General features: G+C 41.8%; 1 protein-coding gene across 1 annotated transcript in view; it reads left to right on the top strand.

The window, feature by feature from the left end:
- BCAR3 (BCAR3 adaptor protein, NSP family member) overlaps positions 1-18883 on the top strand; it is an 89115-nt gene extending 70232 nt beyond the window's left edge. Inside the window, exons 4-12 of the mRNA XM_009909883.2 lie at positions 7789-7917; positions 9004-9446; positions 10039-10139; positions 11842-12482; positions 15636-15751; positions 16575-16746; positions 16929-17052; positions 17426-17629; positions 18444-18883. Coding sequence (XP_009908185.2) covers positions 7789-7917; positions 9004-9446; positions 10039-10139; positions 11842-12482; positions 15636-15751; positions 16575-16746; positions 16929-17052; positions 17426-17629; positions 18444-18631 — 2118 coding nt within the window. The 3' untranslated portion in view covers positions 18632-18883. The remainder of the gene's footprint in view (positions 1-7788; positions 7918-9003; positions 9447-10038; positions 10140-11841; positions 12483-15635; positions 15752-16574; positions 16747-16928; positions 17053-17425; positions 17630-18443) is intronic.
- Positions 18884-19241: the final 358 nt, after the last annotated feature.

Genomic DNA, 19241 nt, shown 5'->3' on the forward strand with positions numbered 1-19241 from the left:
CATTCTCTCTTCCCCAGTGATTCAACCTTTTAACTGTCCATTTCTGAAAGTGGAGGGTGGAGCTCAATCTTTTGGGCACACTGAAGAAGTGACTCTGCTCAGACTGTCTTGTCTTTCACGCTGGGACAAATGTCAGAAGCTATTATCAGAATAGACAGCAGAAGATGCTCTCCTGTTACTGTAATTAATTTTCGTTCCAATTTTAAGCAGAAGGCTTAACTCTTCTGTTCTAAACTTTAAAAATGACATTGGGTTTTATTGTTGGCTATCAGAGCAGTTATAAAACCATTGTTCTTGACTTGTATACCCTTTAACTTGGCATGAATTTCTAATACCTAAAATAACAGTGATGTTGCCATGGCAACTTTCCATTTAGTCTAATGGATATAGTCTCTAGAGAAATGGAATCATTAATAGTGTTTGCTATATGGAGGGTAAAAAAATAAAACCTTTTATGTAGAAACAAATTACAGCTGGGCTCTTTCAAAAATAAGATTCTATTTAAAGAGATTTGTAGCATTCAAAATAGATTTGAATGCATGTGTTCCAGCATGCAGATTTGGCATTAGTTGAATCTGATGAGCTGCTATTTTAAGAAGTTACATTAGTAAGAAGCTGGGGTCTATTTGCTGAAGAGAAGGTGGCTGTAGGTATAGAAACAGCTGGGGGTCAGTTCAAGTAAGCTGTGCACCTTGGGCCAAATGATGTACGTTCTGTGAAAGGCCACAGTGCCTAGGATGGAATGAGCCCAAGTCATTGTCTTTGTCTGTGTAAACGTGCCGCTTCGAGCAAAATCGATCTGTGTAATTAGATTAGATTGATTCTTCATTTCATAGTAATTACAATTGTAATGAAATACTAAATTGATTCATCAGTAAGCATGCTGAAGGACCACGGCTACCTCTGGGAGGTGAAGATTTTTTTGATACATCAGGATAAATTCATTGTGGTTATGTTGTTTGATTTAATTGAAAACAATATGTGGCCAAGCTGAGAGATGACTCATTGTGTCCCTGGAAAGCACAGGAAACAGAACAGCACTTGAACTCTCAGGTTTTGCTGTGTTTAATGTTAGTGGATGAAAATAGGATCCCAATAGCAATTGCGTGGTTTATTTTCCTCTACATTAATATAAATGTAATGACCAGAGCAGAAGATCTGAACTTGGATCAACTCATTCTTTAGTTGTGGTATGTTTTACAATTCCATTTGGTTTTAATAGCTCTTTATGGTTCAGGTCAGCTTCTGCATTTGAGGAAAATGAAAGGAAACTCCAAGGCAAGGGCTTCCTATTGGAGTCTGAAAAAAAAGAAAGCGAAGAGAAAATTCTACACTGACTTATGCCACTTCCAAGCCAAAATATTGCTCTTTAAGTTTTGCATTTTTTGTGGAAGTTAAGAATCATTAGGACTAAATCAGTGATAAACAGTAACTTAAAAAATGAAGCTGTCTAAATTAATAGTAAACCTTGTCACAAGACCTTTTTTTTTTAATTCTAGCTAGTATAGTTACCGTGATGGGAGGGGAAGACCTCCCCAAGTATTTTTGTTCTTAATTCTCAGCTATGATTCACTCTCAGCTGAAGCTGTGCAAAAGGGGAAAGCCACTCAAATTATCAGGATTGCCAAGGTTTAAGACTTCCAGCATGTTGATCTATCTCATTACTGGGTAATGTACTAATGCAATGAATGTGTGACATGAGTAAGAAGCCTTTTATAAGAAGCACTTACTGCAAGTGCTCTCTCTTATCTTGGATGAATTGCAAGCACTTTTTATAGAGAGTAGATCTTAATTAATATTTCTTTAGTATGTGATGATCTAAATCTGTTTCACTGGCACCCTCAGGCTTCACGTGTTCAGTTTCAGTGTGTATGTGGAGGCAGCTGAATTTGATAACATGAATGTACAAGTCATCAACACCCAGTATTACGAGTTTGCCTTTTTGTTGTTAGTTTTGTTGTTGTTAGAGAGGGCCAGGTGGGCAAAGACTGACTTTTCAGAATGATAAGAGATTTTGTATAGCACCCCAATTCCCCACTGTCTGCTGCTGAGTTTGAGTTTTAAAGAGTCTTTTACTATATAACTTTTTTCAATTTCTCATGGTAATTTTACATAGTTTATTGAATTTTCACTGCAGTATATCCTCAATCATAAATATAGACATAGCACAGGGACCACTGGTGCCCTGTGAGCAGTTCCTGTCTGATAGCAATGAGAATATTCTCCAGCAGATAGCTATGCATTTACCTTCTAAGTAACACCTTCCATTTAGGTATTTCTCAGAGTAAGACAAAAAACCCTACACAGCTTCTAAAATCCTTTTAATATGATAATTCCAGAGTCACTGAGCTTGGGATTTGACTAAACTCAGGATTTCTCAGGATCTGTATTCTGGAAATGAGACTGTCCTCCTAGCTCTGTATGTGGTCACCTGAAAAATTAAGGAACTGTTATCAGTGGTGTTGTGGAAGGTGGATGCAGAGTCCATTAGAATGATGTCTTTCCATTACCTCCAAGTTAACATTAGATGGAAGTTGGTACTAAAAGCCTTTTTTATTTTCCTGCTTTCAAACAATTACCTCACTCACTAGCTAATGAAAAAAAAAAGACTACTTTTCTGTGGCTGTCAAGCATGTTGTGTTGTTCATAGTGGCAGACTTAAAAACATGCACGTGATGGTGTTTATTTGATTTTAAAGAGCCATCAGTCATGATGGAAGTTTTCATGGTGATTTATCATCTTTTCAGCAGTGGCCTTAAAAGTTATCACCTGTTACCTGAACAAGCAGACAGAAAATTTATGCCTTCAAAAATTGCCGTTCTCCTGTATTGATTAATCTCTCTGAGAGCTTGGGTGGGGCAAAGTTTGTATCTATAGAAGTTTGTACCCATTTTGTGCATCCTGTTACTTAACATAGCACTTATTACAGTCCTGTGTGAACTTTGTGCACTCTGGAAGATGAAGGAAAACTGCCCCTGTGGGGAACTTTGCCACAGCTGTCATTCAAAATGCCCAAGACAGCCAGAAAATTACCTTTTGAATTCAGAAATTTCCTTTCTCCTCCTCCCTCCCCACCCCCCCACCCCCCCCCCCCAAAAAAAAAAAAAAGCTATTTCACAAATAACTCTGTCCACATATTCACTTTGTCCACATATGTCCACTTTGCAAGTTCTTGGCCAATGGTACTACTTTTCTGCACAGGAGAAAATGACAAGAATGTTTTTGAACAGACAGATGAGATACTGGTCCTACATGAGTATTCCTTAAAATGCCTGGTGCATGTTGATTTTGGGGGCTGACTAGGTAGAGTTGTAAGGGAATTAAATACAATGTAGTCATAAATAAATTTGAAACATACTATAAACGGATGCAACTGTATGTTTTAAAGTGTTTGTGCTCATAGTGCCACACAGGCAGTTTGGTCAGGATCACAACAGCACAGGGTATAGATTTGAGGGATCTCTGCAACCACTGGAGTGTATGGAATTGTGGAATGGTAGGGGTTGGAAGGTACCTCTGGAGATCATCTAGTCCAATCCCCCTGCTAATACAAGTACACCTGGACTAGGTTGCCCAGGAGTGCATCCAGGTGGGTTTGGAAAGCCTCCAGAGAAGGAGGCTTACAGCATTTCTGGGCAGTCTTTTCCAGTGCTCTGGCATCCTCAAGGCAAAGAATATTTATTTTTTTCTGAAGTTCAAGTGAAACCTCCTGTGTTCTGGTTTGTATTTGTTGCCCCTTGTCCCATCACTGAGCAGAGACCAGCCCACAGTTAAGAGTCCATAATTGGAACTTCGACAGTGAAATATGTATTTCCTGTATGAACAAGCTCTCTAGTAGTTACAGGATATACCTAGTCATTGATTTTTGCCCTTTTGTGAAATTCCTTTTAACCATCCAACTCACTAGTTGTAAATGTAAATTCAGGTTTCTTTTTCTAGATGGGTAGGAGCAAACAAAGCGTCTTAGCCAAAGAACTAAAATGAGAACGTACTACAAAATCAAGGCTTGTCACTGGGAAGTTAGTGCAGATTTGCGGTGTACCATTACTGCCCATTAACTTTTGGGTGCTATTGGGAAATGAGGCTGAAATAGCTGTGCCAGATTGTGTGGAATGCATCACCATTTCCTTTAAAAGAAAGCTGTCTGCCATTCCAAGCTTGCAGCCTGACGTGCTTGTGCAGGCTGGGCTTGGAGTGACTTTTGAGCCCTTATTTGCATGAAGTTCAGTGTATGCAGATGCTCTTACATACCAGAGGCCTTAGCTATAGCGTTTAGCATACAGAGGTATAGACTGGTATGATTACAGGCAGTTAAGCAGTCACACTTCTCTTTTGATGCACACAGGCTTTGTAAGGAATCATCCTCAGCTATTACTAAATCTGCTTGCCTTAGCAGATTCCCCCTTGGTGTTTTAGGATTTGTGCTAGCCACAGAAGTTCTTCATCAAGCTCAGAGTTGCACAGGAGTTATTTAAGCTTGTTTGCTCATCTCAGGAGATGTCTTACCTCTGGCAATCAGAATATCCTCAGTGTGGTAGACCACGGTGGAGAGGATTTTTAACAAACCAATAATCATGAATGTTAACAATTTAGTTGGTTTGGATTCCTTAAATGTTTTTCTTCTTATGTTGCTAGATGCAATTCAAGGGCAGTATGTGCCTCATTACATTCAAGTAGTGAAAAATCCCTTAAACCACCAGAAGAAATTCTAGGTTTCTCTGCTCTATTTGTAACTCATGAGTATCTGTAACTTGTTCATCCTGTTTGTTTAAGATCATTTGTCAGTACAATGGATAAAATTACTCCATATGCAAAGACCTATAGCTCTTTTTTGTTGGCTAAGAATCTCTCTCCCCTACAGCAAATTCAGTTATTGCCCTTGAATGCTACAGTCTGTTCTGTTTACAATAGAATCATAGAATCAGAATGGTCTAGGCCAGAAGGAACCTTCAAAGGTCATCTAGTCAGAACTCCCTGCAGTCAGCAGGGACATGCCCAACTAGATTAGGCTGCCTAGGGTCTTGTCAAGCCTCACCTTGAATACCTCTGGGGAAGGAGCCTCAACCTACCTCCCTGGGCAACCTCTTCCAGTGTTCCACCACCCTCATAGTGAAGAACTTCTTCCTGATGTCCAATCTAAATCTACCCTTCTCTAGTTTGAAGCCATTGCCCCTTGTCCTGTCACTGCAGGCTCTTGTAAACAGTCTCTTCCCATCTTTCTTGTTGGCCCCCTTCAGGTACTGGAAGGTTACTGTCATGTCTCCCTAGAGCCTCCTCTTCTCCAGGCTGAACAGCCCCAGCTCCTTCAGCCTGTCCTCATAGCAGAGCTGCTCCAACCCCCTGATCATTCTTGTGGCCCTCCTCTGGGCCCTCTCCATCAGGTCCATGTCCTTCCCATATTGGGAATTGCTTTGCCTAACAGTGAGATAAAGCAAGATGCTTTTGGAACTATGGTAACAATTTGTACAGTAGCCCTGGATGTCTTTTGTGATCTTTAATTCAATCCAAAGCTCTTTCAAAAACTTAAATACAGTTCACACTAAAGTAGAAGCTCCTTTCAGAAGATCAGCAAGATAGAAAACTATGAACATAAGATGTTTGAGACCATTACAACTGAATATTGTTGCTTAGATTGAAAGGGGTATTTTAAAGGCTTTCCAGCCAATTCCTTGTGTGGTTAGAAGAGAGGTGCTCTTGAGAAGTCTCCTTCCAGTTCGTGTGCTCTTCACTCTACTGTCAGTGCATGCTTGCTATCCTTCTGTGAGACACAGCAGTGAAATGGCCAGCTCTCAATTCTGGAATCGGTGCCAGCCAGCTTTAAATAGGTGTCCAGCCATTTCAGTTGGGAAATAAAGGTGACAGGCATGTGCCATTATTTTAGCTACATTGGTCTGATAAGTCACAGAGATTTGGAGGGAAGAGGTGATCTTTGGCCTAACCTGATAAGCTTTTGGACTTATTCCTTAACAAGCTTCCCCTATGACTCTTTCTACACCCAATAACTTAATCTCTTCATGTATTTTTGTGAAAAAGTCCTTGCAGTGAAGGTCTTTCTGGCCATGGTCTCTTCTCATAGAGCTGGGGAGGAGCCAATGAAATACCTTGATGGTACAGAAGCACAAAGGAATTTCCTCCTCGTTGAAAATGATTGTCCATTTTGAGTCACACTTGTGTGGATAAATACCATCTTGTTATGATTCACAGAAGCAAAACTGAGGTGAAAAGTGACTCTTTACCAGATTGTTTTTATCTTTTGCCTTTCTGTACAAGCTACTATGTATTTGACTGAGAGGAGCCTTAGTGTTTCTCTGAGAAAAGCAGAGAGAGAAGGAGACTTTATCTCAGAATTTCTCTGGGCTCCCAGCATGTTTAAATAGTCTTGGCAATTGGATGCCTCTTCTGGCATTATTCCACCAAAAACCGTCTGTCTAGTAATCTGTTGTAATTCAGTCTGCTTGAAATTGCAGGGATGATTGTTGAAAGAAGTGCTAAATGTGTGCCACCTGCTCTCACAGTTAGGTGCTGTGAGTATTTGGTGTGTAGAAGCAAACCTGCTGTAGAGAGCTGATTCCCAGAACGGTGCTGGTGGGCGGGCACACCCAGATCCTTGTAAATAATGCACATGTTGCCTGTTCACATGATCCTGTCAGTGAGCTTTGGCTCATATCCAGAGCTAAGAGATAAAGCCATAATGCACTGGGGCAAAACACTGAATGTTAGTGTGCTCTCTGGGCCCCTGTCACCTTCTGCTGGTTTAAAATGTGCTTTAGAGTGAGTATACCGATCAACGCAGAACGCGCTCCCTGCGTGACCCCATTTCTCTTGGGTATGGTACGCCTTTGAAACTCTTCAGCAACAGTAAAGTCCCCTGCCCTTGGAGAATGTTGGGGGAAGGCCAGTGAGCTTCCTTCCACTGAGTGCTTATGAAAGAGTACATGACCACCCTCTAGAGAAGATAGCAACACTGCATCCACAGGAAGGAAGAATGTGGTCCAGCAAGAAAGCAGTGCTCCAAGAAGGGATGAAGATGGAAATTTTCCAGAATGTCTTACTGTGGCTGTACAGTGGTGGTGAAGATCTCTCCAAGTGGATCTCATGCTTTTTGTGCTAAGGGGTGACAAGAGCTTTGTTTCCATTAAGAAAGGAAGATAATGTTGGTTGGAAAACACCTCTAAGATTAAGTCCAACCATTATCTAACTCTACAAAGTCAGGTGCTAAAACATGTCTCTTAGCATCTCGGACACATGGATTTACTGACTATTAGAAGCCCTTTAAGGCTGAAAATTGACTTGGCAAACTTTTTTAGTGCAACAGAAATACTGACCGACCATGTATGTGCAGGTTAGCCTGTCTTGATGCATTTGGAATGTTCTTACCTGGATGGGTTCAAAAGGAGTGTGTGTGGGGAAAGAATCTGAATTTGAAATGGAAGTTTAAACAGAAGGAAGAATATTGAAGCAGGGCATTTGCAGCCAGCTCCATTTTTTGGGGGGGTATTGTTTTTGGGAAGAGGAAGTAAGAGAAGTGCCTTTGTAGGTGTGTCATTATTAGCTTGGTGTGCAGAGGGAACACTGCGCTCTGTTCCGTGCGGCGTGTAACAATCCCAGGTTATCTCACTGAATGCTGGGTTTTGCAAATACAATCCAGAGAGGGAAGCCAAGCCAGCCTGCTCAGAGCAGTACCTGCATTCCAGTGGCTAGTGCAGATCATGTGATGGAAGTTATAACCCAGGTAAAATGTTAATCACTAAACTTGGCACGGTTGAAGCTTTTAATCTTTTATTGCAGTTTTCTAGGGAGCGGCAGGTTATGGACAACAGCCCAGAAAAATTAAAGAAGGAGTTAGAGGAAGAGCTGCAGCTAAATAGTGAAGACTTGCGTAGCCATGCCTGGTACCATGGACGTATTCCTCGGCAGGTATGTGGTCTTTGCATTGCCAAATGTGCTTTGAGCTTTTATAGACAAGCAGAATTGCACTAAAATACTGCTGTCTGCATTGCTTTAGTAGAAACATAATGCCTATTCGTGGGAAAGGGATGGTATTTTATCACAGCTTGGCATAAAGTGAGGCTGAGGAAAGATTCAGGGCAGGCACTAGTGGAAAGTACAGATATTTCAGGATTTGAGTACACTGGATAAAAGCAAAATGGAATTTAAGCTTCATGTGAGAACACTATCTCCATATTTGTTGACAAAATTTGGTTCAGTATTCTTAACCAAAGCTAAAATGTGCCTTTTTCTCTTTTCCCCCCCCCTTGCACATGGAATTTGTGAGAAGGGTGGAAAAAACCCACAACAAAATCTATTCAATAACTCGAATTTGATCCTTACAAACGCAGTTAAAAATACACTAAAACTCTTACTGAGGAGCTGAAGTTCCCAGAGCTCCTGGAGCTCCCTCTGCAGGCCTCCCTGCTCTGCATGCCCTGCTCTCACCACAGCTGCAGGCCTCGCTGCCCTTTCCTCACACAAGGAGAGCAGGCAACAGGAGCCGTATGCGCCACGCTTAACCATAGCCAATTGCATGCAAGGACTAGCTCAAAACAAAGTGTCTCTGAATCTTCCTAGTGCTGTGCAGGTTCCACAAAGAATGAAAAAGGAAAGCTTTTGTCACTTTGGGTAATAATGAAATTACATTTTCAGGTGTCCTAGCATAATGGCTTCTAATTCAGCCTGTCTGTTCAGATGCCTTAAACTCTAAAATCCAGAGTCATAGCTTTCCCTTCATGCCTTATCTGCTGTTGGCAAACTAAAAGAAGTACATTTGCCAAAGTGCTTTTGACTGCTGGGCATTTTTCAAGAAGCCTCTCCAGCTCTCTGCTGTGGGATGGATTTTAGAATTGGAGGCATCATTCTTAGTGCTTTGCTTTCTATTTCTGGCTTTGTCCTCCCAGAGCAGCCAAATTAACTCCCATGTGTAAGAACACTTTGCTGCTATGTGTTGTTTGACTGCTTGTTTTCAGATTCTGAAAGTATTCTTTGTGTGGTTCTTTCTCCTCAAAGGTGGCAGAAGGCCTGGTTCAGAGAGATGGAGATTTTCTGATCAGAGATTCTCTCTCCAGTCCTGGGAACTTTGTTCTTACCTGTCAGTGGAAAAATACCTCTCAGCATTTTAAAATCAACAGAACAGTTCTAAGACTGAATGAAGCCTACTGCCGTGTTCAGTATCAGTTTGAACTTGAAAGTTTTGACAGCATTCCTGGTTTAGTTAGGTACTACGTTGGGAATCGTGCACCAATATCAAAGCAGAGTGGAGCAATTATTTTTCAGCCTATCAACAGGACTGTGCCTCTCAGGTGTCTAGAAGAAAAGTATGGTGTAACTCCAGTCCGACAAAAAGACCCAAATATCCCTGAAGGAAAAACAGAAGCTGCCAAAAGGCTGAGTCTTGGTCTATCAAGCATGCAGTTCCCAGAGCAGAGCATAACCAGAGGAAAACTTCTGAGGTACTTGAATTTTGCTGTCTCTTTCAGCTCCTGGTGCATGTGATGTGAATTTTCACTCTGATTTTAGGTGGAAGACTAGGCATGAGGCTTTGCTGACTTTTAGAAAAGGATTTTTTTAAGGGCCTAAAAACATCAGCAGACCCAGAGGATGAAAGCTAATGTAGGCTCTGGAAACACAGCAGCAGTGCAACTTGTTCTTCAGTGCCTTGGCAAATCTTGACTAGTATGACAGGCTATTAAAATAAAATCTTACTGCTGCTCCAGAGAAGGCAGTCTTCCCATATTTGATACTGATACTTGATTTGAGCCATGGATAGATAGTAGATCACAACTTCTGTGTCCAAATCAAATGTTCCATTAGAAACTCTTTAACATTCAAAGAAATGCCCTTGTGAATGCTGCAGTTTCACTCCTTTCATAGCCCATTTCATTGCTACCACAACAGCATGAAGTACCTTTTATTCTGGTAGGCTGCCCAAATGAGAAGCTAACCATCCCTGCACTGGTTATGATACGTTCTGGCAATGAGGTGTGCATGTTAAGAGTGTTGCAAATGTTGATGTGTTTTTGTTTGCATTTTTGTTTACCTTAGAAACAAAGAAAAAAGTGGTAGCCAGCCAGCTAGTTTGGATCATGTTCTGGAGAAAAGATTCCCTTTGAAGGCTCATCAGTCGGAGAGCTATCTGTTAATAGGTATGTTTTGTAATTAAGTGTTTCACATGTGGAATCTCTGTGTGCCCAGGTGGTCTGTTACAAGCCTGCTGGACTGTTCATTAAATGTAATGGCCAGTGTAAGCTGTGTTAGCATTCTGCCTGCTTTTTAATTCACTGGAAAAGGTTTTTTTATTTACAATGCACCAGCTAGTGGAGCACACAACTCTGCAGGCTTCCACACCGTAATAACAACAGCTAAAGTTGGCCTTTTGGCAGTGCTACCTTTCCTCACTTGTGCTTTACAAGAGCTGACTTGACATAAGTCTGTTAGTAAATTAGAAATCCTAGTAACAGCTTTTTCCTGGGGTAAAGGATGCAGATGTGGTAGTGTTCCTCACCAGGATTAAAGCCTTCTGTGCCCAGTTTTGTCCTTCTGTCTCTCAATCTCTCTTCTCCCATGCACCCCTTTTGCTGCTGTCCGGTTCCACGGCCATTGCTCTCGTCTCCCTGCAGTGATACAAGGTGTCCCAACACTTGATCCCTTTTTCTTTCTTAAATTCTTCAGGTTTGAGCAATTGTTTCCATACTAATGCAATGTGTAAGGAAACTTGAAATGATGCATCTATTGCCATGTGGACAAACTCTAGTGTTAGACTTCCAAGGCTGCTAGTAGTTTTTAGTACAGTAACTGCTACAATTTATAGTGCCTGTTCTGGGAAGACTTACTGAGTCAGAGATAATTTTAAATACTTGTATTTATCAAGACCTGAGACTGTATGTGGACAGAGAGGGTGTGCTCCTGTGTGTGACCCTGGGACTGACAGACATTCCTAAAAAAACAAGCCCTGTCCATGTGTAGTTGAATTTATCACGTTATTCCATTCCACAGCTGCAAAGGTTTTCTTTTGGTACTATAACAGTTAATCTGAAGAGTACTGCTGTGCATTTTTCCTGAGCTCCTCAGAGCAGATTCTGGTAGCAAACTGCTTATGAGTACTGGCAGGCTATGATTTGCAGATTTCATAGTCTGGTCAGCTGGAAACAAGCAGTAAAGCCCACATGATGCAGTTGGCCACTTTGCTGTAGATAGCAGCAAATACTCTGAGAGCTGCAGATGTGGAACTTCTGATACAGGGTTCAGTCCTGTATTGGATGCTGAGGTTTGCATACGCAGTGAGTACAGGAGGAGGCATAAATACACAGAACATAGATGTGTTTCTTGAGCTCTTCAAAGAAGCCACTGTTTAGCTAAAAGGATTTTTAGTATCCCTGAAATGTATTCCTTCCATACCTTATTTGCAGGTTCTGGCTTGAATTTGGGAAGCTCTTCTTTCATCTCAAACTTGTCATGCTCAGAAATGACTCATCTTTCATGTGGTGTGGCTGAAAGTTCCCATTTTTATAGGCTAGATTGGGTTACAAAAAACCTCCTATTTCAAGCCATGGAGACTATCCAGCTCTGACAGTATAGCCTATGTATACAGCAGGGACTGGAGTTTCTGTCAGCATTACCACAGAATAATGTTATGGTGCAGCTGTTCTGTTTGGGATTTTGGGAGGATCAGCCAGTGAACAGAATTTGCTGGCTAGCTAATTCCTCAATATAATTTCACATACGTTTTTGTTAGCAAATGACTGACATATGACAATATTTTCCTCAGGAAACAGCATTAAGAGTTGAAACCTGGGACAGGCATCAGGAATTGTCTGGTTTGACCTAAAATATCGTTTTCCTTTGCAGGTTTAGGACATCCATCTCGATTACCTGAAGCAGAGACAAACTCCTGTCCAAGCTCTCCTGCATTTCGAACAGGCAGTGAACCATCTCTAAGCCCCACAGTTGTTCAGAGAGTCACATCAGAGTCACAAGTAGGGGAAGCTCTAAGAGGATCAGACAGTCAGCTCTGTCCGAAGCCTCCAGCTAAACCCAGCAAAGCTCTCCTGATGAAACCCCTAGATTCTCCTTTGGCTTCATACAGTGCAGAAGGTCACTATTGTAAACTGAGCCCTACCAGAGATTCTGCACCAACAAAACAACATTTATGTCAGAAAAATAGCTATGTGGAACATCTGACACGAAAGGAGGGAGGAACGCACTCATTCAGGAACTCTGAAACAAACTACTTGATCCTGGAAGATGACCTTACAGGGAACTCTGCAGATCCTTTAGAAGCTTCACCTGAGATGGCAGAAGACGACAGCATCTTTTCTGCACCAGTTTTTGAGACAGTGTCTAGTTTTAAACCAAATGATTTTGAATCCAAACTACTTCCTCCTGAAAACAAGCCACTGGAAACATCAATGTTAAGAAGAGTCAAGGAGCTTTTCAACAACAACAATCCAAAGATTATTGCCCAGCATATTCTCAGAATGGACTGCAAGGTAAAAAAAATAAATCATTTGCTTTATGTTGTGCCAGTTTCTATTTTGTAAAAGAACTGATTTGAAGAGATTAATGGTTAAACTTGCAGCTAATGGAACAAAAGTATTGACTTGCCCACAGGCATTTTTTTTTCCTTTTGAAGAACAAGAATGTTAACAAACCCTTTGGATTAATGGTAACCCACCATCCTTGACTTTACTCAGCTTCTCAGTGTTCCATACATCTTTTCAATCTCCTATCAGATGCTGTATATCTGTGATTCAGCCATTCTAATATACTGGAAGAATAGCTCTCTGTGCTGTAAACCATGTAGAAGAAGCTACCTGTGACAGGAAATAGCTAGTTAGATTGCAAGGGCAAACAGGAGACAGGCATGACCTGGTTGCCTCCTGTTGGCCATAATACAAGACATTAAATGGAACTAAATGGCCTGCATCCGAAATAGTGTGACCAGCAGGAGCAGAGAAGTCGTTCTGCCCCTGTACTCAGCACTGGTTAGGCCACACCTTGAGCACTGTGTCCAGTTCTGGGCCCCTCAATTTAAGGACATTGAGATTCTTGAATGTGTCCAGGAGAAGGGCAACGAGGCTGGGGAGAGGCCTTGAGCACAGCCCTATGAGGAGAGGCTGAGGGAGCTGGGGTTGCTTAGCCTGGAGAAGAGGAGGCTCACGGGAGACCTTATTGCTCTCTACAACTACCTGAAGGGAACCAGCACCAGAATGAGAGGACACAGTCTCAACCTGCACAAAGGGAAATTTAGGCTTGAGGTGAGGAGAAAGTTCTTCAGAGAGAGAGTTGTTAGCCATTGGAATAGGCTGCCCAGGGAGGTGGTGGAGTCACCATCCCTGGAGGTGTTCAAGAGGGGACTGGACATGGCACTTGGTGCCATGGTTTAGTAGTCATGAGGTGTTGGGTGATAGGTTGGACTTGATGATCCCTGAGGCCTTTTCCAACCTTATTGATTCTATGATTCTAAATATATTCAGACTTGTAAATCTAGCTGCTCTTCTGATCTCTGCCAGAGTGGGATAGGTGGTGTTGGAAAACAGCTATCAAGACCTGCATTTCTCTCGTGTTGGAGAACTGTATTGCTAGTAGAACTGTTTAGAAAGATGCAAACCCACAAAGAACTATTTTTCACAATATTGATTTTTTTTGTTTCAGCTTTCAAGGTTTGGAGATCAGCTGTTGGATCAGAAATATGGAAAGATAGGAGAAGTCATCTCCTTACAAGGTGATGACTGTGTAATAGAAGAAATGTAACTACGACAGCTGAATCTGCACCACTTTGCTTGGATGATTAATTAAGTGCTGTACCTGCCACAGAGCAGCTACAGGAATCAAGTGTTGTGGTCTTATTGGGTTCTGTTTGGTTGGTTGTTAAGAGCAGCCTGAGAAGCAACACAGTGCTTCTTACTGGGCAGCTCCATTGCAGACAAGAAAGGAAGTGGGAAGGGTGGTGCCCCAGAAAAAACCATATCTGTAGCACTCTGATAGTGCTGCTACAGAATCACAGCATAGCACTGGGAAGGGGACAGTTCACTGGATGAGTGGATGAGTGCCTGCCAGCTGCTGAGTTCCTGCCAACAGCAAACACAGATTCTCTCTCCAGTAGCAGTGCTGGCTACTGCTGAGACATCATGGAGACATGGTGACTCAGAAAAACTCAGCTGTACAGCTGCTTGCTCTTTTCAGAAGTGATAGATTGTGGATTCCTTACTATAGTTCTAAGAGTAGTAACAGCATCCTCTAACATTTTAGTTGTCAAGTTCACCTTCAACCTAGTAAAAATAACCTTTTCTCATTAGAGTATGTTGTTTGAAGGCACAGGATGTGCACACCTTAGAGAAGTAGTATGGTTTGTTCATGTATGTATGTTCATGTAGTATTTAATTCAGTCCTTATTGGTCTCATTTTCAATTCTATAGCTTTTGGAATGGGGCCAAGGAAACTGGCCTGCTGGAAGTGTGGGAGTCTGTCCAAATAATTAAGTCACTGGAGTGTTTCATAGAAAGAGTTTTGGATTTTGGAGCAGGAATGGTAACTAGCTAGGACAGGCAGAGAAGCCTGTTTTACCTTCATCTGACAATGCAGAGAGCCAATGGCTGCCGTTCATTTGTAATTTGTTGCGTACTACGGTGCTGATAAGAACTGCATGATACAGTGAACTTGGCATGTCAACTGGGCCACCATAAATGCCTTGTACTGAGATATGTGATAAGGCTGAAATTCACAGGTCTTCTCTTGTGGCATCAGATTGCCATTTAAATAATGGCATGTCTACAAATCAAAGCACCCCCCATATGGTAAGTGATGGAGCAAGTATCTGCCTGAGAGGGCTTTTGCGACCAAGGAGTGGCAATCACTGTTACCTCCACCAGCTTCCTGCACTGGCCTCTAGAAATGAAATAAATCAAATGCTACATTTTGTACCAGTGAGGCTTATGTGGCCCGGATTGCTTTCATCATAACCAAGCAAGCCTGCTAAGAGGTGTATCAGGAACTAGCAGCCAGATGGGTCTGTAAACCAATCTGTCACTACACAGACCGTGAACCAGCAGATGATCTCCCATTATCATGGTAGTGTAGTTTTGCTTAGAATTAGCATATATGTTACTGCTATGACCAGTAGCCAATACTGTGTGTTTAGAAAGCAAAGACAAATCGGCGAGGGTGTCAGCTTTCACATACCAGCTTCACTAGGCACTCAACATTAGTCCTTTTACTAATAAACCCTTGTGAGGAGCCTGTGGTGTAAGCAGTTGTCTTTTTGGAAATGAAGGCAAAGATGATGTAATACTTCTTTAAAGCCAAAGAGCAGTGCCACCCAGACAAGGATCAGGCCAACCAAACACATTTCCTGGAGCTTGCATGTGGAAATCCTCCCGAAAAGGACAGAAGGTTGATAAAGCATTTTGGTCACACTTGTTTTCTGATGGCTGAATCATGCAAAAAAAACGTTACTGGTCTTTTCTGTGCAAGGCATCAGATGTGCTCAAGTTAACAATTTTCCTTAGATGACTGTATTCTTATGTTGCAGGCTGTGCACTCAGCTCTGTGTGCCCTGCACTAACCTGCAGGACTTGTGTGTGGCTGAGGGTTTTGTTTGAAGCTAGTTTCAAAACTCATGCACCCATTTTTGTCCTTGACAGGTGGCGAGGATACTAGAAGTCTCTGAGGAGATGAGGAGGATTATGGGAGTGAACTCTGGTCTTGAACTGATTACCTTGCCTCACGGACATCAACTGCGCCTTGACCTGATTGAAAGGTAAACGTTCCTATTGCTCATTAGCAGGGCAGACAGCAAGAATATCAGAGCACTGCCACACTGTACTCCACGTTTTCTCAAAGAATGCCCTTCTGCCCCTTTTCTGAATTCCTGGGTACAGAAGATAATTTAGGGAGATGGCCTGTAACTTCTTGTTTGCATAGAAAAAGTTCTTTGAGGTCATGGGGCAACTCCCTTCTTTGTAACAATGGGAACAGGGAATTGTATTGAAAGCAGAGCTCTCAGAGCTGCTGAACACTCACAGCGCTCCTTTAAGACCTCAGGTAAATGAAAGTTCAGGGGACTTGCAATCTATCTGAGGATGTGCTTGTGAAAAGATTGAAGGTAGTAGCTTTTTCAGGATGTAGCAAAGTAAAAAAATGATCAGAGAAGCTTTCTGTGAAACCTCTGCATAAGTTAAGGGAGGGAAATTAGGACCTTCTCTCTCTGATCGTTTTTCTGCATCCGTGTTACAGATTTCAGTAGTTTGGTTGCTGCAATTTCGGGGGAAGCTCCCAGGATTTGAGTGTAGAGGACAAAGGGGATTGTGGCAATTCTTCAAAAATTGTTGATCCATTCATTGCTTGAGCAGAATTTTGTACTAGTAGTATCTTAGGTGCAAAGCCAATGTGTATTTATGTGTGTATGTATGTGTAACATATAACGGAGTTACTGCTCTTGATACAAAGACGCTGGTAAGGCCAAGTTTGCTGGGTACTCCAACATTCTGAAAAACCTTTGAATTGTCCTCTCTAAACATGTGCAGCATAATGTATTATTCTTTAGTAATTTGTAGTAGTAGTATAAATTGTTTCACTTACAGGCACAATACCATGGCAATAGGAATAGCTGTGGATATCTTGGGTTGCACAGGAAATCTACAAGATAGAGCAGCAACATTAAACAGGATCATCCAAGTCGCAGTGGAGCTGAAGGACTCACTAGGGGATCTGTATGCATTTTCTGCCATAATGAAAGCACTGGAAATGCCACAGGTAAAATTCTGTTTCTCTTTGTTCCAAAACATGGGGTTGCTTAATGTTTATGTAATTGAATGTATGCAATGTTTTTAAGACTAAAGAACTCATCAGAACAGAAAGTTTGTTACCAGCAGAGTACCTTTCCTGCAAATTCCCTTGGAGTCAATAATGGGCATTCTCTATTTTTGTATGAACAGGTCACTAGGCTGGAACAAACCTGGACCTCTCTAAGACATCATTACACCCAGACTGCCATTATGTATGAAAAACAGCTGAAGCCATTTAGGAAAGCTTTGCATGAAGGACAAGATGAGTGGAACAGTGAGTACAAGGGACACTGGTTCCTACTTTGTCTTTTAACTCTCTCACTACTGATTGCCTGCAATAGGGATTGAGGCAGCTGCTGTTGTGATAGCTGTGCATCCAGTGTTTAGATGACCGTGTGGACTTGTATAATGCAGTGTAAAGACAATGAAATAAGAGGCAACAATCTGCCAAACAATCGTCGGTGGGTGCTTGTGTTTATGTAACCATGCAGGATTTAACATTTCTGCCCAAACCCACTCTCTCCCTCTTTGTGGAGCAGAAACTGAAAAGAGTATTGCAGGTACAAAACCTGACCTGCTACAGGAGGAAGGTATTACCTGCTACAGCAGGCCTGACCATGTGATTTGTTTGTTACTCTCTATCCCAGAGACTCTACAGAACAATGTAACAGTGCCACTGCTAATGCCTCTCATTACCTTGATGGAGCGACAAGCTGTTGTGTTCGAAGGCATGGACCTGTGGGAAAGCAGTGACCAAAGCTGTGAAATAATGCTCAGGCACTTGGCTACAGCTCGCCAGATAGCACAGAACGCAGAAATGTACAGCTTGACTGCAGAGCGGATGCTGGAAGGTAGGCAGCACTGGTGGGAGAAATGCTGCACATCAACAAAACCTGAGAGATAAGGGCTCTTGCCTACGTGCCACTACAAAGTCGGTGAAAGAAATTTTTCTCCTCTTTCATGGGAGCTGGGACAGTAGCAAATGTCCTGCAAGAAACTCAGTTTGAGGGCAACATCAATACCGTTTAGAAGCTCTGGGGTAGTTCTCCAGTAAGCAGAAGAGCAGAGCATACATTTTTTGCTAAACATACTCAAAAGTTCTCATGACATAACAGGCTAACTCTCCCAGGAACTGAATAGAAGTACAGTAAGGACTGAGGACAACTTCCTGTCTTCCGTAGTTTAAAATTCCTACTCTGTTTTTTCCCCCCCCAAATAAAACACCACCCATCGTAACAGTCTTTACAGCAGCACAAGGATAAGCACTGAGATCAGGACACGTCGCATCCAGAAGGCAGCAACGCGTTAACAATGTGACTTTGTATCATAAACGTGCAGTAAAAAAAGCTGAGGGAGCAGGGAGAAATAGAACTATTTCTGGGGGCAGCAAGTATACATCAGTAATTATGTTTAAGGTCAGACCATGACAATTCTAGACCATTAGAACTGAGCAAAGGCTAGCTACCTCTAGAGTCATTTGTGTGCTGTGAAAATGTCACAGACTTGAAAAGATTTTCACTGTTTCACTAGTTTGTTAAATTCACTGTGCAGCTAGAACCCAGCAGACTGAAGCTTGTCTTATTTGGAGGGAATACAGTTTAAAAGCCATTTCTTCTGAGTAACTTGCCTGATGGTGATACTTGTGGGATTCTTTTTATTTCCTAGGTTTCCAACCCGATGAAGAGATGAGTGAAATCTTCAAGACAGAATTTCAAATGAGATTGCTCTGGGGCAGCAAAGGAGCACAAGTTAACCAAAATGAAAGATACGAGAAGTTCAGCCAGATTTTAACTGCACTTTCACGAAAACTGGAACCTCCTGCACTGAAGCTGGTGGAACAACTAAGTATCTAAGAGTCTGTAAACACTGTTTAAATTATATACTTGAAATAACCTTACCGGGTTTTTGGCAACTTGACACTGCACAAACTTCTTGCATTGCACGGGAAGTTTAGAACTTTTAACTGCACACTTGTTTTGAAACTACTGATTTCTAAACAAATTATTTATTTGTCGTATCACCAAGTCATTTAATGATCCCTGTAAGCAGTTAGGTTATCTCTGTAAGACAGTCTTACAGCTTTTTGCATTTCCCCCAAGCTGTGATGCTTTACAACGCCTAGGAGTAAGGGCGCTGGCATCTTGATAGTAAATTGAAGCAAACAGTGTAAATAAAAGGATAGATCAAGTATGTGACATTGCAGAGAATTTGTTGTATAATACTCCTTTAATGAATATTAATGAATATTAAACTATTGTACATAGAATTGTGAATTAAAGTATATCTTTATGCAAAATCAGTTGCTTGTTTCCAGATCACAGAAATTATCAGAAAGGCTCAAATATCACTGCACCTATGAAAGTAGAAAATTAGTTGTGTATGTGTCGGGACAACTTCTTTTGTGTGTTTTCTTTTTTTGTGTAAGACAGCAACCGCAGTACTTCGGCTTTCGCTGGAGCCTGC

Source organism: Dryobates pubescens, chromosome 11, assembly GCF_014839835.1.
Source record: "Dryobates pubescens isolate bDryPub1 chromosome 11, bDryPub1.pri, whole genome shotgun sequence".
NCBI lineage: Eukaryota > Metazoa > Chordata > Aves > Piciformes > Picidae > Dryobates > Dryobates pubescens.